This window comes from Ranitomeya imitator, chromosome 2 (assembly GCF_032444005.1).
Source record: "Ranitomeya imitator isolate aRanImi1 chromosome 2, aRanImi1.pri, whole genome shotgun sequence".
Classification (NCBI taxonomy): domain Eukaryota; kingdom Metazoa; phylum Chordata; class Amphibia; order Anura; family Dendrobatidae; genus Ranitomeya; species Ranitomeya imitator.
This window is the reverse complement of record NC_091283.1, coordinates 669001815-669021411: the sequence shown is the minus strand read 5'-3', so window position 1 is coordinate 669021411 and position 19597 is coordinate 669001815. Positions and strand designations below refer to the sequence as shown.

Below are 19597 nucleotides of genomic sequence, written 5' to 3'. Positions count from 1 at the left end.
CCTGAGTACAGGATTCACTGTCATGGGGAGAAAGCTGGCAATCGTGTTTTACTGTATTATGTCTGTACATCTGTCTTGTTTTTGTTTTTTAAATAGAATCAATTCTTCAACTCTTTAGTGCATATCAAATGTCACATTTGTTATCCATAGTAATAAATTAGGTAGCTGTGCAATTTTATTACATTTGTGATCACAAAGGTTTCCGTGTTGCCCCAGATGTTAGTTTGCCTAGAAAGGTAAGTTCAGGTACTGTGCAAAAATTACATTACAGTGTTGCAGATAGGCCATATGTTTAGGTCATGTGAAAACACAGAAAAACCTTAAAAACATATAGTCTAGATTTTACTACTCAAAAATGTGTTTTTTTGTTTTTTAAACTTTACAGAAATGAATGAAAATGAAGGTTCTTAGCTCATAAATTGGCCAATTCATGTATGCCCATCAACCACGGCAAGGTGACCTCCCGCTGATGGGTCCCTGCTCTACTGTACATGCCTTCTCTTGGACTCTCAACCTGCAATTTTGGACTCTCATGTCTACTCCTACTCAATAGGAAGAGTGCAGAATCCGACTGGATGCAGCCAACATTCAGTTGTTAAATATGCAAAAAGACTGACCAGCACCTTCTACGTGTGAACATGTGCAAGCTGCCAGACTGCATTATATAGAAAAGAGAAAGCAAAGCAGCACTAAGTATAAGTTTAGGCCATGGGAAAACACAGAAAAACATTTAAAAAAAAGAGTAGATTTTACTACTCAAAAAATTCTGCACTCCTCCCATTGACCTGCAGGTGGTAATTATCAGCTCTACTTGCCTATAAATTGTAGGCTACACTCAGAAGCAGACATGAGTACCCAAAACTGTAGGTTGATAGTCCAAGAGAAGGCATGTACAGTAGAGCAGGGACCCATCAGAGGGAGGTCACCTTGCTGTGGTTGGTGGGCATACATGAATTGGTCAATTTATGCTCTAAGAACCTTCATTTTCATTCATTTCCGTAAGTTTTTTAAAAATTTTAAAAAAATTTGAGTACTAAAATCTAGATTATATGTTTTTAATGTTTTTCTGTGTTTTCACATGGCCTAAACTTTTATATAGTGCTGCTTTGCTTTTTTCTATATAATGCAGTCTGGCAGCTTGCACATGCTCACACTTAGGAGGTGCTGGTCAGTCTTTTTGTATATTTATATGCTGCATTATATAAATATTGTGTGTGTGTGTCACTGACATCTATATATCTATGTATTTTATGTGTATATATCTATTCTATTATAACCTGTCAGTGTGGTTACACTGTACACGGAAGATGAATTACCGGCTTTTCAAAGGATCTAGAGGTACTGTTTTACAGGAAGCACTGTATATGATTGTGTATAAGCAGAGTTTTTCAGCATGTTTTTTGTGCTGAAAACTGCCCCGTCGAGTCACTGTACAGAAAGCCGGCAGGGGAGGGGGGGTGGCGGAGCAGCGGGTGCCAGGAGCCAGCGCACGAATACTGGCACTGCATCTCGCACCGGCTCCTGCCTGCAGTTCTACCTGTGCTCAGTGGTCACGTGGTACCGCTCATTAAGGTGATGAATATGGACGCCTCTCCACTCCCATAGACATGGAGCGCATATTCCTCACCATAATAAGCGGTACCACATGACCGATGAGCACTGGAAGAGCTGCAGGCAGGTGCCGGCATCCGGAACGAGATACAGTGCCAGCATCCAGGGCGCGCAGGCAGGTGAGTATGATGTTTTGTTTTTCAATAGGAAACATGCACATAGAGATAGGGGATAAGGAGGCATGCATACCAGGACAGGGAAGGGGGAGACATGCATACAGGGATGGAACGGGGGAGGCATGCATACAGGGGTGGAATGGGGGAGGCATTCATACTAGGACAGGGAACCGGGAGGCATGCATACAGGAACCGAACGGGGGACCCATTCATACCAGGACAGGGAAGGGGGAGGAATGCATACAGGGACAGAACGAGGGAGGCATTCATACTAGGACAGGGAACCGGGAGGCATGCATACAGGAACAGAATGAGGGACCCTTTCATACCAGGACAGGGAAGGGGGAGACATGCATACAGGGACTGAACGGGGGAGACATGAATACAGGGATGGAACGGGGGAAGCATTGATACTAGGACAGGGAACCGGGAGGCATGCATACAGGAACAGAACGGGGGACCCATTCATACCAGGACAGGGAAGGGAGAGTCATGCATACAATGATAGGGAGGCATTCATACCAGGACAGGGTCGGGAGACCCATGCATAGCAGGACAGGGATGAGAGGACAATGCATACCCGACTTATACGCAAGTCAATAAGCTTACCCAGTTTTCCGTGGCAAAAGTAGGTGCTTCGGCTTATACTCGAGTATGTACGGTAGTTTTTTTTTTTTCCTCCGGGGACACTCCACTTTTTTAGCATGCACAGAGAAGCTCCGAAAAACGCCTCAAAACATGCGGTTTTGCCGCAGTTTCTTTCCTGCCTCTTGCAGGTTTTGCTGCAGAAATAAAACACAGGAAAAACGCCCAGTGTGAATTTACCCTAACACAGGGTGATTCATTCGCTACTTTACACAGAAATATTGCTGTAACATATAAAAGAGATGCTGACGTACTGTACATACTTTGGGTCATAAAAAACAGTAATTAGACCTACTGGTAATTGTATTTCCAGGAATCCATCCTGACAGCACACTGGAGGACGTCCTTCTTATCCTTGATGGGACAGGAAACACGAGAGGTTAAAAGGACCCTCCCCCTACCACCCTTCAGTGCTTTTCCAAAGTAACACATCTGGATGGATGCAAAAACAAAGGTTAATTCCAACAAAATAATCAATCATACAAATGTTACATCACATGAGGGAGGGAATTAATAGTGCTGTCAGGATGGATTCCTGGAAATACAATTACCAGTAGGTCTAATTACTGTTTTCCAGTTCACCACCTGACAGCACACTGGAGAAATACCAAAGGAGACTGGTATTTAGGGAGGGACCACTGCTTGAAGTACCTTTCTACCGAAAGCCAACTGAGGTGACACTACATCTAACTTATAGTGTTTAGAAAAGGTACTAAGGCTAGACCATGATGCAGCCCTGCAGATCTGATCCGCCGTCGCCCCCCCCTTTCTCTGCCCATGACGTGGCCATGGCCCTAGATGAATGGGCTTTGATGTCGACTGGGGAATTTTGCCCTCTAGCTTTATAAGCTAAACTGATTGTGGATTTTATCCACCGTGTGATAGTCACTTTAGACGCTTTTCTACCCTTATTTGGACCCCTGAACTGGACGAACAAATTGTTGTCCCGTCTCCAGGGTCTGGATAAATCAAGGACCTGAGCAACGAGTCTCTTACGTCTAAGTTGTGGTAAAATCTTTCCTTTTGATTTTTAGGGAACTGGCAAAATGATGGTAAAACAATCTCTTGATTCATATTGGAATCTGACACGACTTTAGGGAGAAAAGCCGGATCGAGTCTGAGTACTAATTTATCGTCGAAGATCTGCAAATATGGATTCTGTACCGACAGAGCCTGTAATCACAACTAAAAATGCGGTTTTAAGGGAGAGTTTATTAATTTCTATATCCCCTGTTACATCCCACGCCTGTTCACATAGGAAATTTAGAACCATGTTCAGATCCCACGGCGGGACTGACCTTCTAATTAATGGTTTTAATCTCTGGACTGCTGTAGAGAAACGACTAATCCAGGGATGGGCGGATAGGGAAAAATCGAAGAATACACTCAGGGCCGCTATCTGGACCCTTAATGTACTTGGTCTAAGACCTTTTTGAAACCCTGACTGCAGAAAGTCAAGAATTTTGGGGATATTTGGATGGTCAGTATCAACTGTCGTCTCTCCGCAAAACCCACAGAATCGCTTCCATATCTTTGTATAGATAGCCGATGTCACCGGCTTCCTGCTGGCTTGAAGGGTAGAAATGACGTAATCTGAAAGCCCTTTTGCCCTCAAGACCTTCCATTCAGGATCCAGGCCGCCAGCTGAAGTGCTCTTGGATTCTGGTGTAGAACTGGACCTTGTAGAAGAAGATCCTCTCTTTCTGGTAACAGGAGGGGTTCTTCCACTGACAGTTTCCTTAACAATGGAAACCATCTGCGTTTCGGCCAGTGAGGAGCTATGAGGATGACTTTGGCCCCGTCCTCGCAGATCTTTCTGAGTGTCCTCGGGATCATCGCTAGAGGAGGAAATGCATACAGAAAACCGCGGTTCCAGATCTTGAGCTTTGCATTTCCTTTTGTAGCAAATAGGTCCACCGTCGGCATCCCCCAACATTGACACAGATCTCTGAACACCTCGTTGTTCAGTTCCCACTCCGTGGGGGATACGCTTTTCCTGCTGAGGAAATCTGCCAACTGGTTCTTGGAGCCCTCCAGGTGGATTGCCGACCTTTCTGCCCACCTGAATATCTGTTCCGCCAGGTCCTGTAATGCCAGATGTCTTGGACCCCCTTGATGCCGCAGGAAGGCCACCGTTGTTGTGTTGTCTGAGAAGACCTTCACGTGTTTGTTCTGCAGCAGATGCTGCGCCGCCGTCAAGACCGCCCAAACCTCCTGTAGTTCTCTGTGGTTCGATGACTGGTTGCTGTCTTCCTTTTCCCAGCGACCTTGAAAATATCTTCCCTGTACATGACCTCCCCAACCGAGCTGACTGGCATCTGTTGTAACTGATACGCTTGGTGTTTGAAGCCATGGCACCCCCAGTCAGAGGTTTCTGGGAAGAGTCCACCACACCAGAGATCTTTTGACCTGCGGAGTAAGGCTCAGGGTCCGGTTCAGTGAGTTCTGCCTTCTGTTCCAGCTCGTCAGAACTCCCCTCTGAAGCTGTCGAGAATGAAACTGGCTCTATCTTACGCAAGGGATACAGGCCGTCATTAGACCTAGTACTTTCATCCCGTCTCTGATCGTATTTCGGCCTCGAGAAAAGTGACGGATCTTCTTCATTATGCCCTTTAGCCTGTCTTCTGCAAGAAAGGACATTCTTGCTTGCGAATCGAGCACGACTCCCAAGAATTTTATTCTGGGTTTTGGGATTAGATCTGATTTCTCCCAATTTATAATCCATCCCAGATTCTCTAGTGTTGAGATGAGGGACTGACAGTTGATCCTGAGCTGGACTTCTGAGTCTGCCGCTATTAAGAAGTCGTCTAAGTAGGGGATCACCATTATATCCTGATTCCTCAGGAAAGCGACTACTTCCACCATAAGTTTTGTAAAACCCCTGGGAGCGGAAGCCAGGCCGAAGGGGAGACAGCGGAATTGGAAATGATAGATCTTTCCTTCCAAGTTTACCGCGAACCGCAGGAACCTCTGATGACTTAGATAAATGGGTACATGGTAATATGCACTCTTTAAGTCTAGAGTGCACATTACCATGTCTTTTCCCAACAGAGAGATGGTAGACCGAATCGACTCCATCTTTAACCTTTTGTAAAGGACCCAATTGTTCAGATGTTTCAAATTTATAATCGTTCTCGATTCTCCCGATGGTTTTGTTATCGAGAAGAGATTGGAGTAGTGACCCCTGCACTCTTCCCGAGGGGGTACCGGAACAATAGCCACCATTTTTAAAAGGTCTTGAATATCCGACCACATGGGGGATGATGGCTTTAGATGGGAGCTGGACACCAGGAATCTTTCGGGAGGAAGGGATGTAAATTCTATTTTGTACCCCTGGGATACAATCTGTAAGACCAATGGACTTGTTGTAATCTCCCTCCATCCTCCCAGGAATCCTGTCAGACGACCCCCTACTCTGATGGCGTCATTTCCTGCGGAAGCTAGACCCTGGTCCCGAGTAGCTCGCTTCTTTATTTTTAGGCCTGTTATCCCCTCCTTTCTGGTAGCTCCATCTACCCTGTTTTCCCTTACCCCTATAATCGGGTTTTTGACTATAGCGGGGTCTCCAAAAGGGCTGGAATTTTTTAGGCTTTTCTTCCGGAAAACCTTTCTTTACATCTGCGTTTTTTTCTAAAATATCGTCAAGGACCGGTCCGAAGACCCTGCCCCCGGAAAAGGGTATAGAACATAATTTATATTTAGAATGCATGTCCCCCGACCAGCTCTTAAGCCAGATAGCCCTACGGGCTGCATGAGATAGAGATTGACCCCTAGCCGCGAACCTAATAGACTCTGCAGATGCGTTTGCCAAGAAGGTAGTTGCTAATTTTAGCAAAGGTAGGGATTTCAGGATAATTTCTCTGGGAGTCTTGGCTACCAGTTGATCTTGAAGATCATCTAACCAAAGGTCCATGGAGCGGGCCACTGATGCTGCTGCAATATTAGCCCCAATGATCGCCGAAGAACTTTCCCAGGCCCTTTTTAGAAGGCCGTCTGCCTTCCTGTCCATGGGCTCTTTCAAATTGGAAGAGTCTTCAAAAGGAATCGCCGTCCTTCTGGATACTTTATCCAAAGGTATGTCTATCTTTGGTATATCGACCCATTCTTTGACTTCCTCTGTATCAAATGGCAAGCGAAGTCTGAAGCCCTTAGGGATAGTCAGTCTTTTCTCGGCTTCCTCCCATTCTTCCAGAATCATGGATCTGATATGGGCGTTTACAGGGAAGACTTTAGAGGTCTGTGAGCGCAAGCCCCCAAACATTTCATCTTGAATGGAACAAGATGGCTGAGGCTCCTCGATCTGCATGGTATGCCGCACTGCTTCCAACAGTTCTCCTGTGTCTGTGGCGGAGAACAAATATCTTCTCCCTTTCTCCGGGGGATCTCTATTCTCATCTTCCTCCTCTACCTCCGACCCACAGGATGATGAGTCTTCGGAAGAGTGATCGACCCTCGGCCTTTTCCTTGGCCTCTCCGAAGGTGAAGGTGAGACTTGAGGGAGTACCAGACTTGAGACCGAAGCCTGAACTTCCTCCCTTATCATGGCTCTCATATTTGACATAAGAGACGCCTGTTACTCTCCTATGATTTTGCAGGTGCATGCTTCACATAGGGGTTTCTGCCAGGAATCTTTTAGCTTAACCGCACAGATAGGACACTTCTTATTCCTACCGGGCTTCTTTACCGATTTCTCGGACAAGGAGGCTGCCTATGAAAAATAAAATATATATATATATATATATATATATATATATATATATATATATATATATATATATATATATATATATATATATATATATATATATATATATATATACACAGAGTTAGGGCCAGAAATATTTGGACAGTGACACAATTTTCGCGAGTTGGATTTGAAATGAAACCTCTACAACAGAATTCAAGTGCAGATTGTAACGTTTAATTTGAAGGGTTGAACAAAAATATCTGATAGAAAATGTAGGAATTGTACACATTTCTTTACAAACACTCCACATTTTAGGAGGTCAAAAGTAATTGGACAAATAAACATAACCCAAACAAAAAATATTTTTATTTTCAATATTTTCTTGCAAATCCTTTGGAGGCAATCACTGCCTTAAGTCTGGAACCCATGGACATCACCAAACGCTGGGTTTCCTCCTTCTTAATGCTTTGCCAGGCCTTTACAGCCGCAGCCTTCAGGTCTTGCTTGTTTGTGGGTCTTTCCGTCTTAAGTCTGGATTTGAGCAAGTGAAATGCATGCTCAATTGGGTTTAGATCTGGAGATTGACTTAGCCATTGCAGAATGTTCCACTTTTTGGCACTCATGAACTCCTGGGTAGCTTTGGCTGTATGCTTGGGGTCATTGTCCATCTGTACTATGAAGCGCCGTCCAATCAACTTTGCAGCATTTGGCTGAATCTGGGCTGAAAGTATATCCCGGTACACTTCAGAATTCATCCGGCTACTCTTGTCTGCTCTTATGTCATCAATAAACACAAGTGACCCAGTGCCATTGAAAGCCATGCATGCCCATGCCATCACGTTGCCTCCACCATGTTTTACAGAGGATGTGGTGTGCCTTGGATCATGTGCCGTTCCCTTTCTTCTCCAAACTTTTTTCTTCCCATCATTCTGGTACAGGTTGATCTTTGTCTCATCTGTCCATAGAATACTTTTCCAGAACTGAGCTGGCTTCTTGAGGTGTTTTTCTGCAAATTTAACTCTGGCCTGTCTATTTTTGGTATTGATGAATGGTTTGCATCTAGATGTGAACCCTTTGTATTTACTGTCATGGAGTTTTCTCTTTACTGTTGACTTAGAGACAGATACACCTACTTCACTGAGAGTGTTCTGGACTTCAGTTGATGTTGTGAACGGGTTCTTCTTCACCAAATTAAGTATGCGGCGATCATCCACCACTGTTGTCATCCGTGGACGCCCAGGCCTTTTTGAGTTCCCAAGCTCACCAGTCAATTCCTTTTTTCTCAGAATGTACCCAACTGTTGATTTTGCTACTCCAAGCATGTCTGCTATCTCTCTGATGGATTTTTTCTTTTTTTTCAGCCTCAGGATGTTCTGCTTCACCTCAATTGAGAGTTCCTTTGACCGCATGTCTGCTCACAGCAACAGCTTCCAAATGCAAAACCACACACCTGGAATCCACCCCTGACCTTTTAACTACTTCATTGATTACAGGTTAACGAGGGAGACGCCTTCAGAGTTAATTGCAGCCCTTAGAGTCCATTGTCCAATTACTTTTGGTCCCTTGAAAAAGAGGACGCTATGCATTACAGAGCTATGATTCCTAAACCCTTTCTCCGATTTGGATGTGGAAACGATCATATTGCAGCTGGGAGTGTGCACTTTCAGCCCATATTATATATAATTGTATTTCTGAACATGTTTTTGTAAACAGCTAAAATAACAAAACTTGTCTCACTGTCCAAATATTTCTGGCCCTAACTGTATATATAGCAAACACTAGCGTTTCTCCTTTTTTTTTTTTTTTTACACAGGGCTTCCCTACTTACTAGCGCTGCCGACTCCTGCCCCTCTGCTCTAGCTGCGTCCTCCATGATGCTCTAGATATAGCTACTGCCCCTGCACCATACCTTTTTATTCTGTTCCTCATGTTCAAAACCAGCGCTCTCCACCGCTCTTTTCCCTGCACTTCCTGTTGCAGAGACGCCGTCCACCCCCCTCAGCCGTAAACCGGAAGTGAAGCGCGGCCGGAAAGAGAGGAAGGTGCGGCGATGATCTGGTTCCCCCAGCAGCCGCATGGAGACGCCGGTATCTGCAGAGGTCGCCGCTGGGATCGCGCGCACCAGGGGATGGGACGTAGAGATCGAGAGCCCCCGTCAGGGAGAAGCGATCCCCATACCAGGAGCAGCGCTACACTGGTAGGCCGAGGGACCCTCGGGCGGGTGTCAGCCAGCGGGTGTCTCATGGAGGGAAGGGTGAGGCCGAGCCCCCCCGATCCACATCCCCCCGCACAGAACGGTAGATCCTCTCATCCGTTCCTATCCCTGATGGGACAGGAAAAACACTGAAGGGTGGTAGGGGGAGGGTCCTTTTAACCTCTCGTGTTTCCTGTCCCATCAAGGATAAGAAGGACGTCCTCCAGTGTGCTGTCAGGTGGTGAACTGGAAATTTGTTTTAAAGCTGGTTTTGAAAATGTTTGCATCCAAGCACGCCTGCACACACCGTTCAATATCGTTAAATATATTCCTCTTGACGTCTGAACTCATCACTGTAATGTTCACCGCTTGTTACCTGACCCTTCAAATGGTCCCAAAGGAAAAAATCTTGTAATAACTAATTCTTTTCTCTTGATGGAGCCTTTACAATTCCCAAACGACAGTGACTCTGAACAGGCGAACCAGACCTATCTTGGCCTCTCGTTGACATGTGGATTATGACATGCCTGTCCCTTGGGAAAGACTGTGCAATATTTCACATCTAAATTGTTTCTTCAGACATTTTCAGACGTCCTTCATCATAACTATCCAATAATGTTCATGTATTTATTAATGATAGAATACTTGGTTTGGACAGCGGATTTTGACCTCCAAACTTCTTTAGAAACTCACTTTGGAGCCTCTTTAAGGATTCCGTTTTCGTTACGTTTTCACAATGAAAACTCGCTCCTCCAAACTGTATGTGTACCATGGGTAACAAATGAAGAATATATTCTGCAGGAGTGAAATGCAAGCACCAAACAAAGTAACGATCCGCAGAAAGGAGTTGGCAAGTCTGTCTCAGTGGAGACCATCAAGGGGGTGACAAGTCAGCGAGACCACATGGGGCAAAGATGTCTGTAGTCTCTGCTGTTCATTGCACTCACACTTCTCATGAACCAAAGTATGTACAGCCCAAATTTCAAAACAGTCAACCTTCTCTTTTAGAAGTTACAGCTATTTTTTCCCGGGTGAAGTAATAATAATTTATAATAATAATAATAATTTTTATTTATATAGCGCCAACATATTCCGCAGCGCTTTACAAATTATAAGTAGCAAGTGAGTAGCAAAAGTATAAAGTAGCAAGTGAGTGGCACTGAATAATAAATGGATAAACATGACTTTATTGATCAACCAAAAAGTTGATCCTATCATACACTTGAATGTTCCTTAGGTATTATCTGTAGATATTTATATACTAATGTTTCATTTTGCAGGATATATGGCACTTTAAAGGGAACCTGCCAGCAGGATTGTGCACAGTAACCTGTAGAGAGTGTCAGGTTGGCGCCGTTATACTGATTAATATGATACCTTGGTTGGTGAACTCTGTCTTCTGGTTGTTGTTTAACCCCTTTCTGACATTTGACGTACTATTCCGTATAACCAACGATGGGATAGTACGTCATCACCTATCAGCCGCGCTCACGGGGGGAGTGTGGCCGATCGGGGCTGGTTGTCAGCTGACTATCACAGCTAACATCCAGCACTATGTGCCAGGAGCGGTCACGGACTGGTCCTGGCACATTAACCCCCAGAACACTGCGATCAAACATGATCGCAGCGTTCCGGCAGCATAGGGAAGCATCGCGCTGGGAGGGGGCTCCCTGCGTGCTTCTCTGAGACCCTCGGAGCAACGCAATGTGATCGCATTGTTCCGAGCGTCTCCTCCGTCCTCCCTGCAGGTCCCAGATCCAAAATGCCCGCGGGGCTCCTTCCGGGTCCTGCAGGGAGGCAGCTTCCAAGCCTCCTGCAGTTCCTGTCAGATCGCTGACACTACATAGTCATGTCCCGTCCCCCCCCCCCCCCCCGGGACAAAGTAAAGTAAAAAAAAAAATAATATAGATAGATAGATAGATATATATATATATATATATATATATATATATATATATATATATATATATATATATATATATATAGAGATAGAGATAGAGATAGAGATAGAGATATATATATATATATATAGATATATATATGTAGTTCCAATAAATACATTTCTTTATCTAAATAAAAAAATAATAAAAGTGCACATATTTAGTATCGCCGCGTCCATAACGACCTGACCTATAAAACTGTCTCACTAGTTAACCCCTTCAGTGAACACCATAAAAAAAAAAGAGGCAAAAAACAACACGTTATCATACCGCCGAACAAACTGTGGAATAACACGCAATCAAAAAGAGGGATATAAAAAAAAAACATGGTACCGCTGAAAACGTCATCTTGTCCTGCAAAAATGAGCCGCCATACAGCGTCATCAGTGAAAAAATAAAAAAGTTATAGTCCTCCAGAATAAACCGATGCAAAAATGATTTTTTATATAAAAGTTTTTATAGTATAAAAGCGCCAAAACATAAAAAAAATTATATAAACGAGGTATCGCTGTAATCGTAGTGATCCAAAAAATAAAACTGCTTTATCAATTTTACCAAATGTGGAACGGAATAAACCCTCCCCCCCCCCCCCAAAGAAATTCCTGAATTCCTGGTTTTTGGTCATTCTGCCTCACAAAAATCGGTTTAAAAAGCCATAAAAAAATGTCACGTGTTCGAAACTGGTACCAATAAAAACGTCAACTCATCCCGCTTAAAAACAAGACCTCACATGACTCTGTGGACCAAAATATGGAAAAATTATAGCTCTCAAAATGTGGAGACGCAAAAACAATTTTTTGCAATAAAAAAGCGTCTTTTCGTGTGTGACAGCTGCCAATCCTAAAAATCCGCTAAAAATCCTGCTTTAAATAGTAAATCAACCCCCCCTTCATCACCCCCTTAGTTAGGGAAAAATAATAAATAAAAAAAAAGTGTATTTCCATTTTCCCATTAGGGTTAGGGTTGGGGCTAAAGTTAGGGATGGGGCTAAAGTTAAAGATGGGGTTTGGATTACATTTACGGTTGAGATTAGGGTTAGGGGTGTGGTTAGGGTTATGGTTGGGATTAGGGGTGTGTTGCAGTTAGGGGTATTGTTTGGATTAGGTTTAGGGGCTTGTTCAGGTTAGGGGTGTGGTTCGGGTTAGGGTTGGGGCTAGGGGTGTGTTTGGGTTGGGGTTTCAGTTAAATTGGGGGTTTCCACTATTTAGGCACATTAGGGGCTCTCCAAACGCGACATGGCATCCGATCTCAATTCCAGCCAATTTTGCATTGAAAAGTCAAACGGTGCTCCTTCCCTTCCAAGCTCTGCCATGCGCCCAAACAGTGGTTTACCCTCACATTTGGGGTATGCGCTTACTCAGAACAAACTGCACAACAACTTTTGGAGTCCAATTTCTTCTGATACCCTTGGGAAAATAAAAATTGGGGGCAAAAAGATCATTTTTGTGAAAAAATTTTTTTATTTTTACAGCTCGACATTATAAACTTATGTGCAGCACTTGGTGGGTCAAAGTGCTCACCACACATCTAGATAAATTCCTTTGGGGGTCTTCTTTCCAAAATGGTGTCACTTGTGGGGGGTTTCCACTGTTTAGGCACATCAGGGGCTCTCCAAACGCAACATGGTGTCCCATCTCAATTCCGGTAAATTTTACATTGAAAAGTCAAATGGTGCTCCTTCCCTTCCGAGTTCTGCCATGCGCCCAAACAGTGGTTTACCCCCACATATGGTATATCGGCGTACTCAGGACAAAATGCACAACAACTTTTGGGGTCCAATTTCTCCTGTTATCCTTGATAAAATAAAACATTGCAGCGGAAGTAAAATTTTTGTGAAGAAAAGTTAAATGTTTCTTTTTTTTTTTTTTTTTTTACATTCCAAAAATTCCTGTGAAGCACCTGAAGGGTTAATAAACTTCTTGAATGTGGTTTTGAGCACCTTAAGGGGTGCAGTTTTTAGAATGGTGTCACACTTGGGTATTTTCTATCATATAGACCCCTCAAAGTGACTTCAAATGTGATGTAGTCCCCCCAAAAAATGGTGTTGTAAAAATGAGAAATTGCTGATCAACTTTTAACCCCCTAACAAAAAAAAAAATGTTGGTTCCAAAATTGTGCTGATGTAAAGTAGACATGTGGGAAATGTTACTTAAATATTTTGTGTGACATATCTCTGTGATTTAAGGGTATAAAAATTCAAATTTGGAAAATTGCGAAATTTCCAAAATTTTCGCAAAATTTCTGTTTTTTTTCACTAATTAACGCAGGTAATGTCAAAGAAATTTTACCACTATCATGAAGTACAATATATCACGAGAAAACATTGTCAGAATCATCAGGATCCGTTGAAGCGTTCCAGAGTTATAACCTCATAAAGGGACAGTGGTCAGAATTGTAAACACTGGCCTGGTCATTAACGTGCAAACCACCATTGGGGTAAAGGGGTTAATCTGTATTTGCAGTTTTCAGTTAATGAGATTCTTGTGCTTTGGGGCGGCCTGTGAGGGGAGCTTTATGTTGTGCTCTGTTCTCATATTCATCCTTCCGGGTTTAAATGACAGTTCACTGAACTTAAACCTATTTTAAATACTGCGCTTGCGTAGTTTATATTGTGGTCTTTTTTTAAAATTAACTACAGCAAAATGGCGCCAGCGGCACATGCGCAGTAGCATCTAGCGCTACTGCTCAAGCACCGCCGGCCCCATTTCATTGGAGGGGAAAAAAAATTGGCTGCAGCAAAATGGCAAGCAATAAATGCTACTGCGCATGCACCGCTGCCTTTTTGCTGTAGTAATTTTTTTTTTTAAATTACTGTTGAATATCCGCCACCCATCCTTACTTCCTGTCCTTCCCCTTACCCTCAAATGTCTTGATAAAATCCAATAAAAAGTTTAAAAAAAGAAAATTACAGATGAATGGCAGCAGCTCATGTGCTGTAGCTTCTATGGTGCCATTTTGCCGCAGCCATATTTTATTTTCTCCAGCAAAATGGTGATGGCAAGCGATAGATTCTACTGCACATGCGCCAACGCCATCTTGCTGTAGTAAAAAAAAAAAAAAACACCCTTTACGACCTTGGAAGTATAGTTATGTCCAAGGTCGCCTCCCCTTGTTTGATGCGGACTCCAGTGATGAGCCTGCAAGTTTTCCAGCATATGTCAGCTGATTCCATCAGCTGACGTGTCCCTAACAGAAGCTGGTGGAATTGCGATCCACCTGAGGCTAACATGTTAAATAGTGCTGTCAGTCTCTGACAGCGGCATTTAACATGATCGCTAAAGAAGCGCGTCACAAATCCCCATCCAAAGACGACCATATCACATGACCCTTGTGGTTGTCATCACCGAACTGCTATGAGCGCCGCCTAGTAACGAGGAAAAAAAAATCAAAACTCCAGAATTACCTATTTTTTGTTTGCCGCAACATTGCATTAACATGTAATAACGGGCAATCAAAACATTGTATCTACCCCCAAATGCTACCAATAAAAATGTCAGCCCGACACACAAATAAGCCCTATTCAGATCACAAAAAATGGAGACGCCAGGGGTCTCGGAAAATGGTGAAATATTTTTTTCTTTTTTGACAAACCTGTTTTTTTTTTCACCACTTAAATAAAAAAATAACCTACACATGTTTGGTATCTACAAACTTGTAATGACATGGATTATAATGTCAGGTCAATTTTATCCTTTAGTGAACATGGTAAAGAAAATTGTGGAATTGCACTTTTTTTTGCAATTTCACTGCACTTAGAATTCTTTTCCTGATATCCAGTACACAATATAGTGAAATCAAAAGTACCGTTCAAAAGTACGACTTGTCCCGCAAAAAAGTAAGCCCTCACATGGCCATATTGACTGAAAAATAACAAAGTTATGGCTCTGGGAAGAAGGGGAGCAAAAAATGGAAATGCCCCTAGTCCTGGTTAAACAACAATCACAAGATGGATTTCATCATCCAGGTATCAATTTAATCAGTATAAATTTTATACTGCGCAGCCCACGTTGTATATTGCGCAGCTCACGTAGTATATTGCCCAGCCCACGTAATATATTGCCCAGTCACGTAGTATAATGCCCAGCCACGTAGTATATTGACCAGCCACGTAGTAGTATATAATACTGCCCGCTTAATATATTGCACAGCCCACGCAGGCTATAGCAATGTGGGCACCATATCCCTGTTAAAAAAAAAGAATTAAAATAAAAAATAGTGATATACTCACCCTCCGTTGGCCCCCGGATCGAAGCGGTTACCGACGCTCGTCGCGCTCTCCGGTCTGAAGAGTGCATTGCGGTCTCGCGAGATGATGAGGTACCGGTCTCGCGAGACCGCAATGCATGGAGCGGTCACTAGAGCGTCGCGAGCGGGAAAGGCCTGTTGCGGATCCGAGGGGCCGATGGACGGTGAGTATTATTTTTAACATTAGATCTTTTTACTATTCATGCTGCATAGGCAGCATGAATATTAAAAAGTTGGTCACACAAGGTTATTAGCAGCGTTAACCGAGTGCGTTACACCGCGTTCAACGCTGCCATTAACCCTGTGTGAGCGGTGACTGGAGGGGAGTACGGAGCGGGCACTGACTGCGGGGAGGAAGGAGCAGCCATTTTTCCGCCGGACTGTGCCCGTCGCTGATTGGTCGCGACAGCCATGACAGGCAGCTGGCGAGACCAATCAGCGACTTGGATTACATGACAGACAGAGGCCGCGACCAATGAATATCTGTGACAGACAGAAAGACGAAGTGTCCCTTAGACAATTATATAGTAGATATTTGGTTGTGCACTCTCATTGTGCAGCTTTTCTCCTTTTTTTTTTTTTTTTACTCAGTTTGCATTCTTGCATAGATCTTTGCACCACCCCTTATTGCCAGTAAAAAAACAACATTTTTTCTGTGTTGTCAACCATACTTTTTTTGCTTCGTCAAAGCTATAGTCTAAAGTTTAAATACAACTTTGTATAGAAAACAAAGGCTTGTTCACAGGATGTTTGACTTTTTTTTTTTTTTTTTTAAATCTTGTGCGTTTATCAAGAGGAAAAAGAAAACAAAACATATTACTTGCACAGACGAGAAGGAAAAAATGGAGCAAACTCCCAGTCTCGTTGAATTCCTTGTGATATCCACATCACAATAAAGTGCATGGTGTGCAGGAGACGGGAGTGAGCAGGTGAACAAGCCTGACGGACGTTTAGTGCCGTTACTGCGCTTCTGCGGGTCCACGGTTTTCTGGCCCAGCAACATGAACAAAACCTCTGAAATCTCATACACATGCTGCTAATTTTTCCTTCTAACCGTTTTTTGTTCATTTTTTTTTTTTATTCTGCGGTATGTCAGTTGTCACCATGTTTGCAGTATTTTTCATCTATTCTAATGAATTGTACATACATACTATAAAAAACGCATAGAAAATTTTGCAAAAAGAGTGCATATTTTACAGAGCATTTTCCCAGTCAAAGCTCTCTTTTGGTGCTGAAAAATCTGCTGCAAATTCTCAACATGTGCACATGCCCTTAAAGGGATCCTGTCACCTCCTCTGGCATTTTTAACTAAAATAGCCACCTTGTGCAGCACTAAGGCTGCATTGTGTCAAGGTGTCTCTTCTTTTCGTGCTCCCTTCCAACGCCGCAATATTAATTTTTATAATTTTGGCGCCATACCTTTACTCTGTCCAGGGGGCACGTCTTTTCCCTCGGACACAACCGCCTCCCAGCCATCAGTCAGCCCCTCCATGCGCCTCGCGCCGCCTCCTCTATCTTCAGTAACGCACTCGGCACCTGCGCAGTGCTTTTCTTTTTCAGGCATGCACCATTTGCGCTGCTTTTCGACTCACATCATCTGATGGAATTAACCTTGCGCCTGCGTGCACCCAAGGCCCGAGATCCCACCCCGCAGTGTGTTCTGATTTATTCACACTGTGGGGCGGGATCTCCGGTATGATGAATTCCATCAAATGATGAGTCGAAGGGCAGCGCAAACAGTGCATGTCCGAAAAAGAAAAGCACAGCGCAGGCGCCAGGTGCATTACTGAAGATAGAGGAGACGGCACCAGGCGCACATAGGGGCTGACTGATGGCTGGAAGGCGGTTGTGTCCGGGGGAAAAGACGTGCCCCCGGACAGACTAAAGGTATGGCTCCAAAATTATAAAAATTAATATTGCTGCGTTGGAAGGTAGCACGAAAAGAAGAGCCACCTTGACAGAATGCAGCCTTTGTGCTGCACAAGGTGGCTCTTTAAAGGGAACCTGTCACCCCGTTTTTTCAAGAAGAGCTAAAAATAGCGTTAAATAGGGGCAGAGCTGGGCTTTACATTAATGTATTTTGGAGCCTTTATTCCCCACCTATGCTGCCGAAATACCTTTGTAAAGTCGCCGTTTTGGGCTGTCACTCACGCTGGTCAGGTCATATGGGCGTGGTGACAGCGCTGTTTCTCCCCCAGAGCTCCGTTGGTGGCGTAGTGGTGTGCGCATGTCCAAGTGGCGAATCCACTGCGCAGCTTCAAGGAAAATAGCGCGATCTGCGCTATTCAGCCGTTTATCGGTGGGCGCGGTCATCTTTGTGAGGCCGTGCGTGCGCAGATGGTTCTTCTCGGCTTCCCGGGGCTTCAGGAAAATGGCCGCGGGATGCCGCGCGTGCGCAGATGGCGATCTCGACGGCCATTTTCCTGAAGCCGAGTTCGCATCTCGGCTGCAGGAAAATGGCCGCCGCGATCTCCATCTGCGCACGCGCGGCATCCCGCGGCCATTTTCCTGAAGCCCCGGGAAGCCGAGAAGAACCATCTGCGCACGCACGGCCTCACAAAGATGGCCGCGCCCACCGATAAACGGCTGAATAGCGCAGATCGTGCTATTTTCCTTGAAGCTGCCGAGTGGATTCGCCAGTTGGACATGCGCACACCACTACGCCACCAACGGAGATCTGGGGGAGAAACAGCGCTGTCACCACGCCCATATGACCTGACCAGCGTGAGTGACAGCCCAAAACGGCGACTTTACAAAGGTATTTCGGCAGCATAGGTGGGGAATAAAGGCTCCAAAATACACTAATGTAAAGCACAGCTCTGCCCCTATTTAACGCTATTTTTAGCTCTTCTTGAAAAAACGGGGTGACAGGTTCCCTTTAAGTTAAAAACGCCAGAGGAGGTGACAGGATCCCTTTAATGTTGTTAAGCAGTCAATAGATAATATTTTTATACAGGAGCGTGAGATTGTATAGAGTCCAGTGTATGCAGCTGCCATATACTGTATGTAGTAATTGATTTTTCTTGATCAGACCTCAGACACATGTAGTGACATCCCTTACATTAATGTGGCTAATGTTTCCTCTTTCTATGCAGTGTCCCTCGAATACCATGGGCTTTTGCGATGACGGAGATGTGTGGAGTGGTACTTTGTTATATTTGGCTGCTTGTATTACTTCTCCACAGACACAGGTAATAAATTGGGATTTTGATGTATGTTTCATTATATGTAAGCTTTAGTACTTCCAGAGAAGTGTTGATTGCCTTCTAAACGGGCTTCTAGGTTGTAAGATGTTTCTATTACTTTTCTGCTGTTCTGTTGATGTAAATGGTACTGCAGATCTCAGTGATTCCATCTGAACAGCCTGCAGTGATCCTCAATCTACTGAACCACCGCACAACCAGCTCTACCCTCTCCTAGTGTACCCTCACCCATCCCCTGTAGACTTTGAGCCCGTGCGGGCAAGGTCCTCTCTCCTTCTGTACTTGTTAGCGCCTTGTTTTTGTTCATGTTTATTGTGCTTGTCTATATTTGCCCTTTTCACATGTAAAGGGCCATGGAATAAATGGCGCTATAAAAATGTATAATAATAATAAAGGACTACAAGTGCTCTCGAGGAGCATTTTTCAATCTTGTCAGTATCTCTTAAAGGGAACCTGTTGGCAGGATTGTGCTGAGTAACCTACAGACTGTCAGGTCGGCACCTTTCTACTGATTAACATGATACCTGGGTTGATGAAATCCGTCTTGTGGTTGTTTAATCTTTATTTTCAGTTAATGATATGCTCATGCTTCGGGGCAGGGTTGTGGGGGTCTTTATATAGTGCTCTGCTTAGCTATTCATCTGTATTACTTATGACAAGTCACTGATCCCTCAGTGACCTGCCTCCTATTTTACATACTGAATATTATATATTGTAAAAAAAATCACCGGATTTACATTTTTTTGGTCGCTGCGACATTGCATTAAAATGCAATAACGGGTGTTCAAAAGAACGTATCTGCACTGTGAGATTGCACTCACTAACTGGTAGGGGATTACTCGCTTAGCTCGGGATTCAAGCACACGGGCATGAATTTTGAACACAAAAACAGTCCATACGGTTTATTTTATACAGCATAAACCGCATCGTAAGCCAAGTTGCATATCAATGACTTG

The 19597-nt window shown here is 44.0% G+C and overlaps 1 protein-coding gene across 4 annotated transcripts in view; it reads left to right on the top strand.

Annotated features, from left to right (window-relative positions):
• The window catches only part of SAMD8 (sterile alpha motif domain containing 8), a 124303-nt gene that overhangs the window by 74032 nt on the left and 30674 nt on the right, over positions 1-19597 (top strand). For 3 of the 4 annotated variants that reach the window (XM_069753021.1, XM_069753022.1, XM_069753020.1), the window contains exon 3: positions 18534-18629. The exons of the other annotated variant lie outside the window; for it this stretch is intronic. In XM_069753021.1, coding sequence (XP_069609122.1) covers positions 18534-18629 — 96 coding nt within the window. The remainder of the gene's footprint in view (positions 1-18533; positions 18630-19597) is intronic. 4 annotated transcript variants of the gene reach the window in all.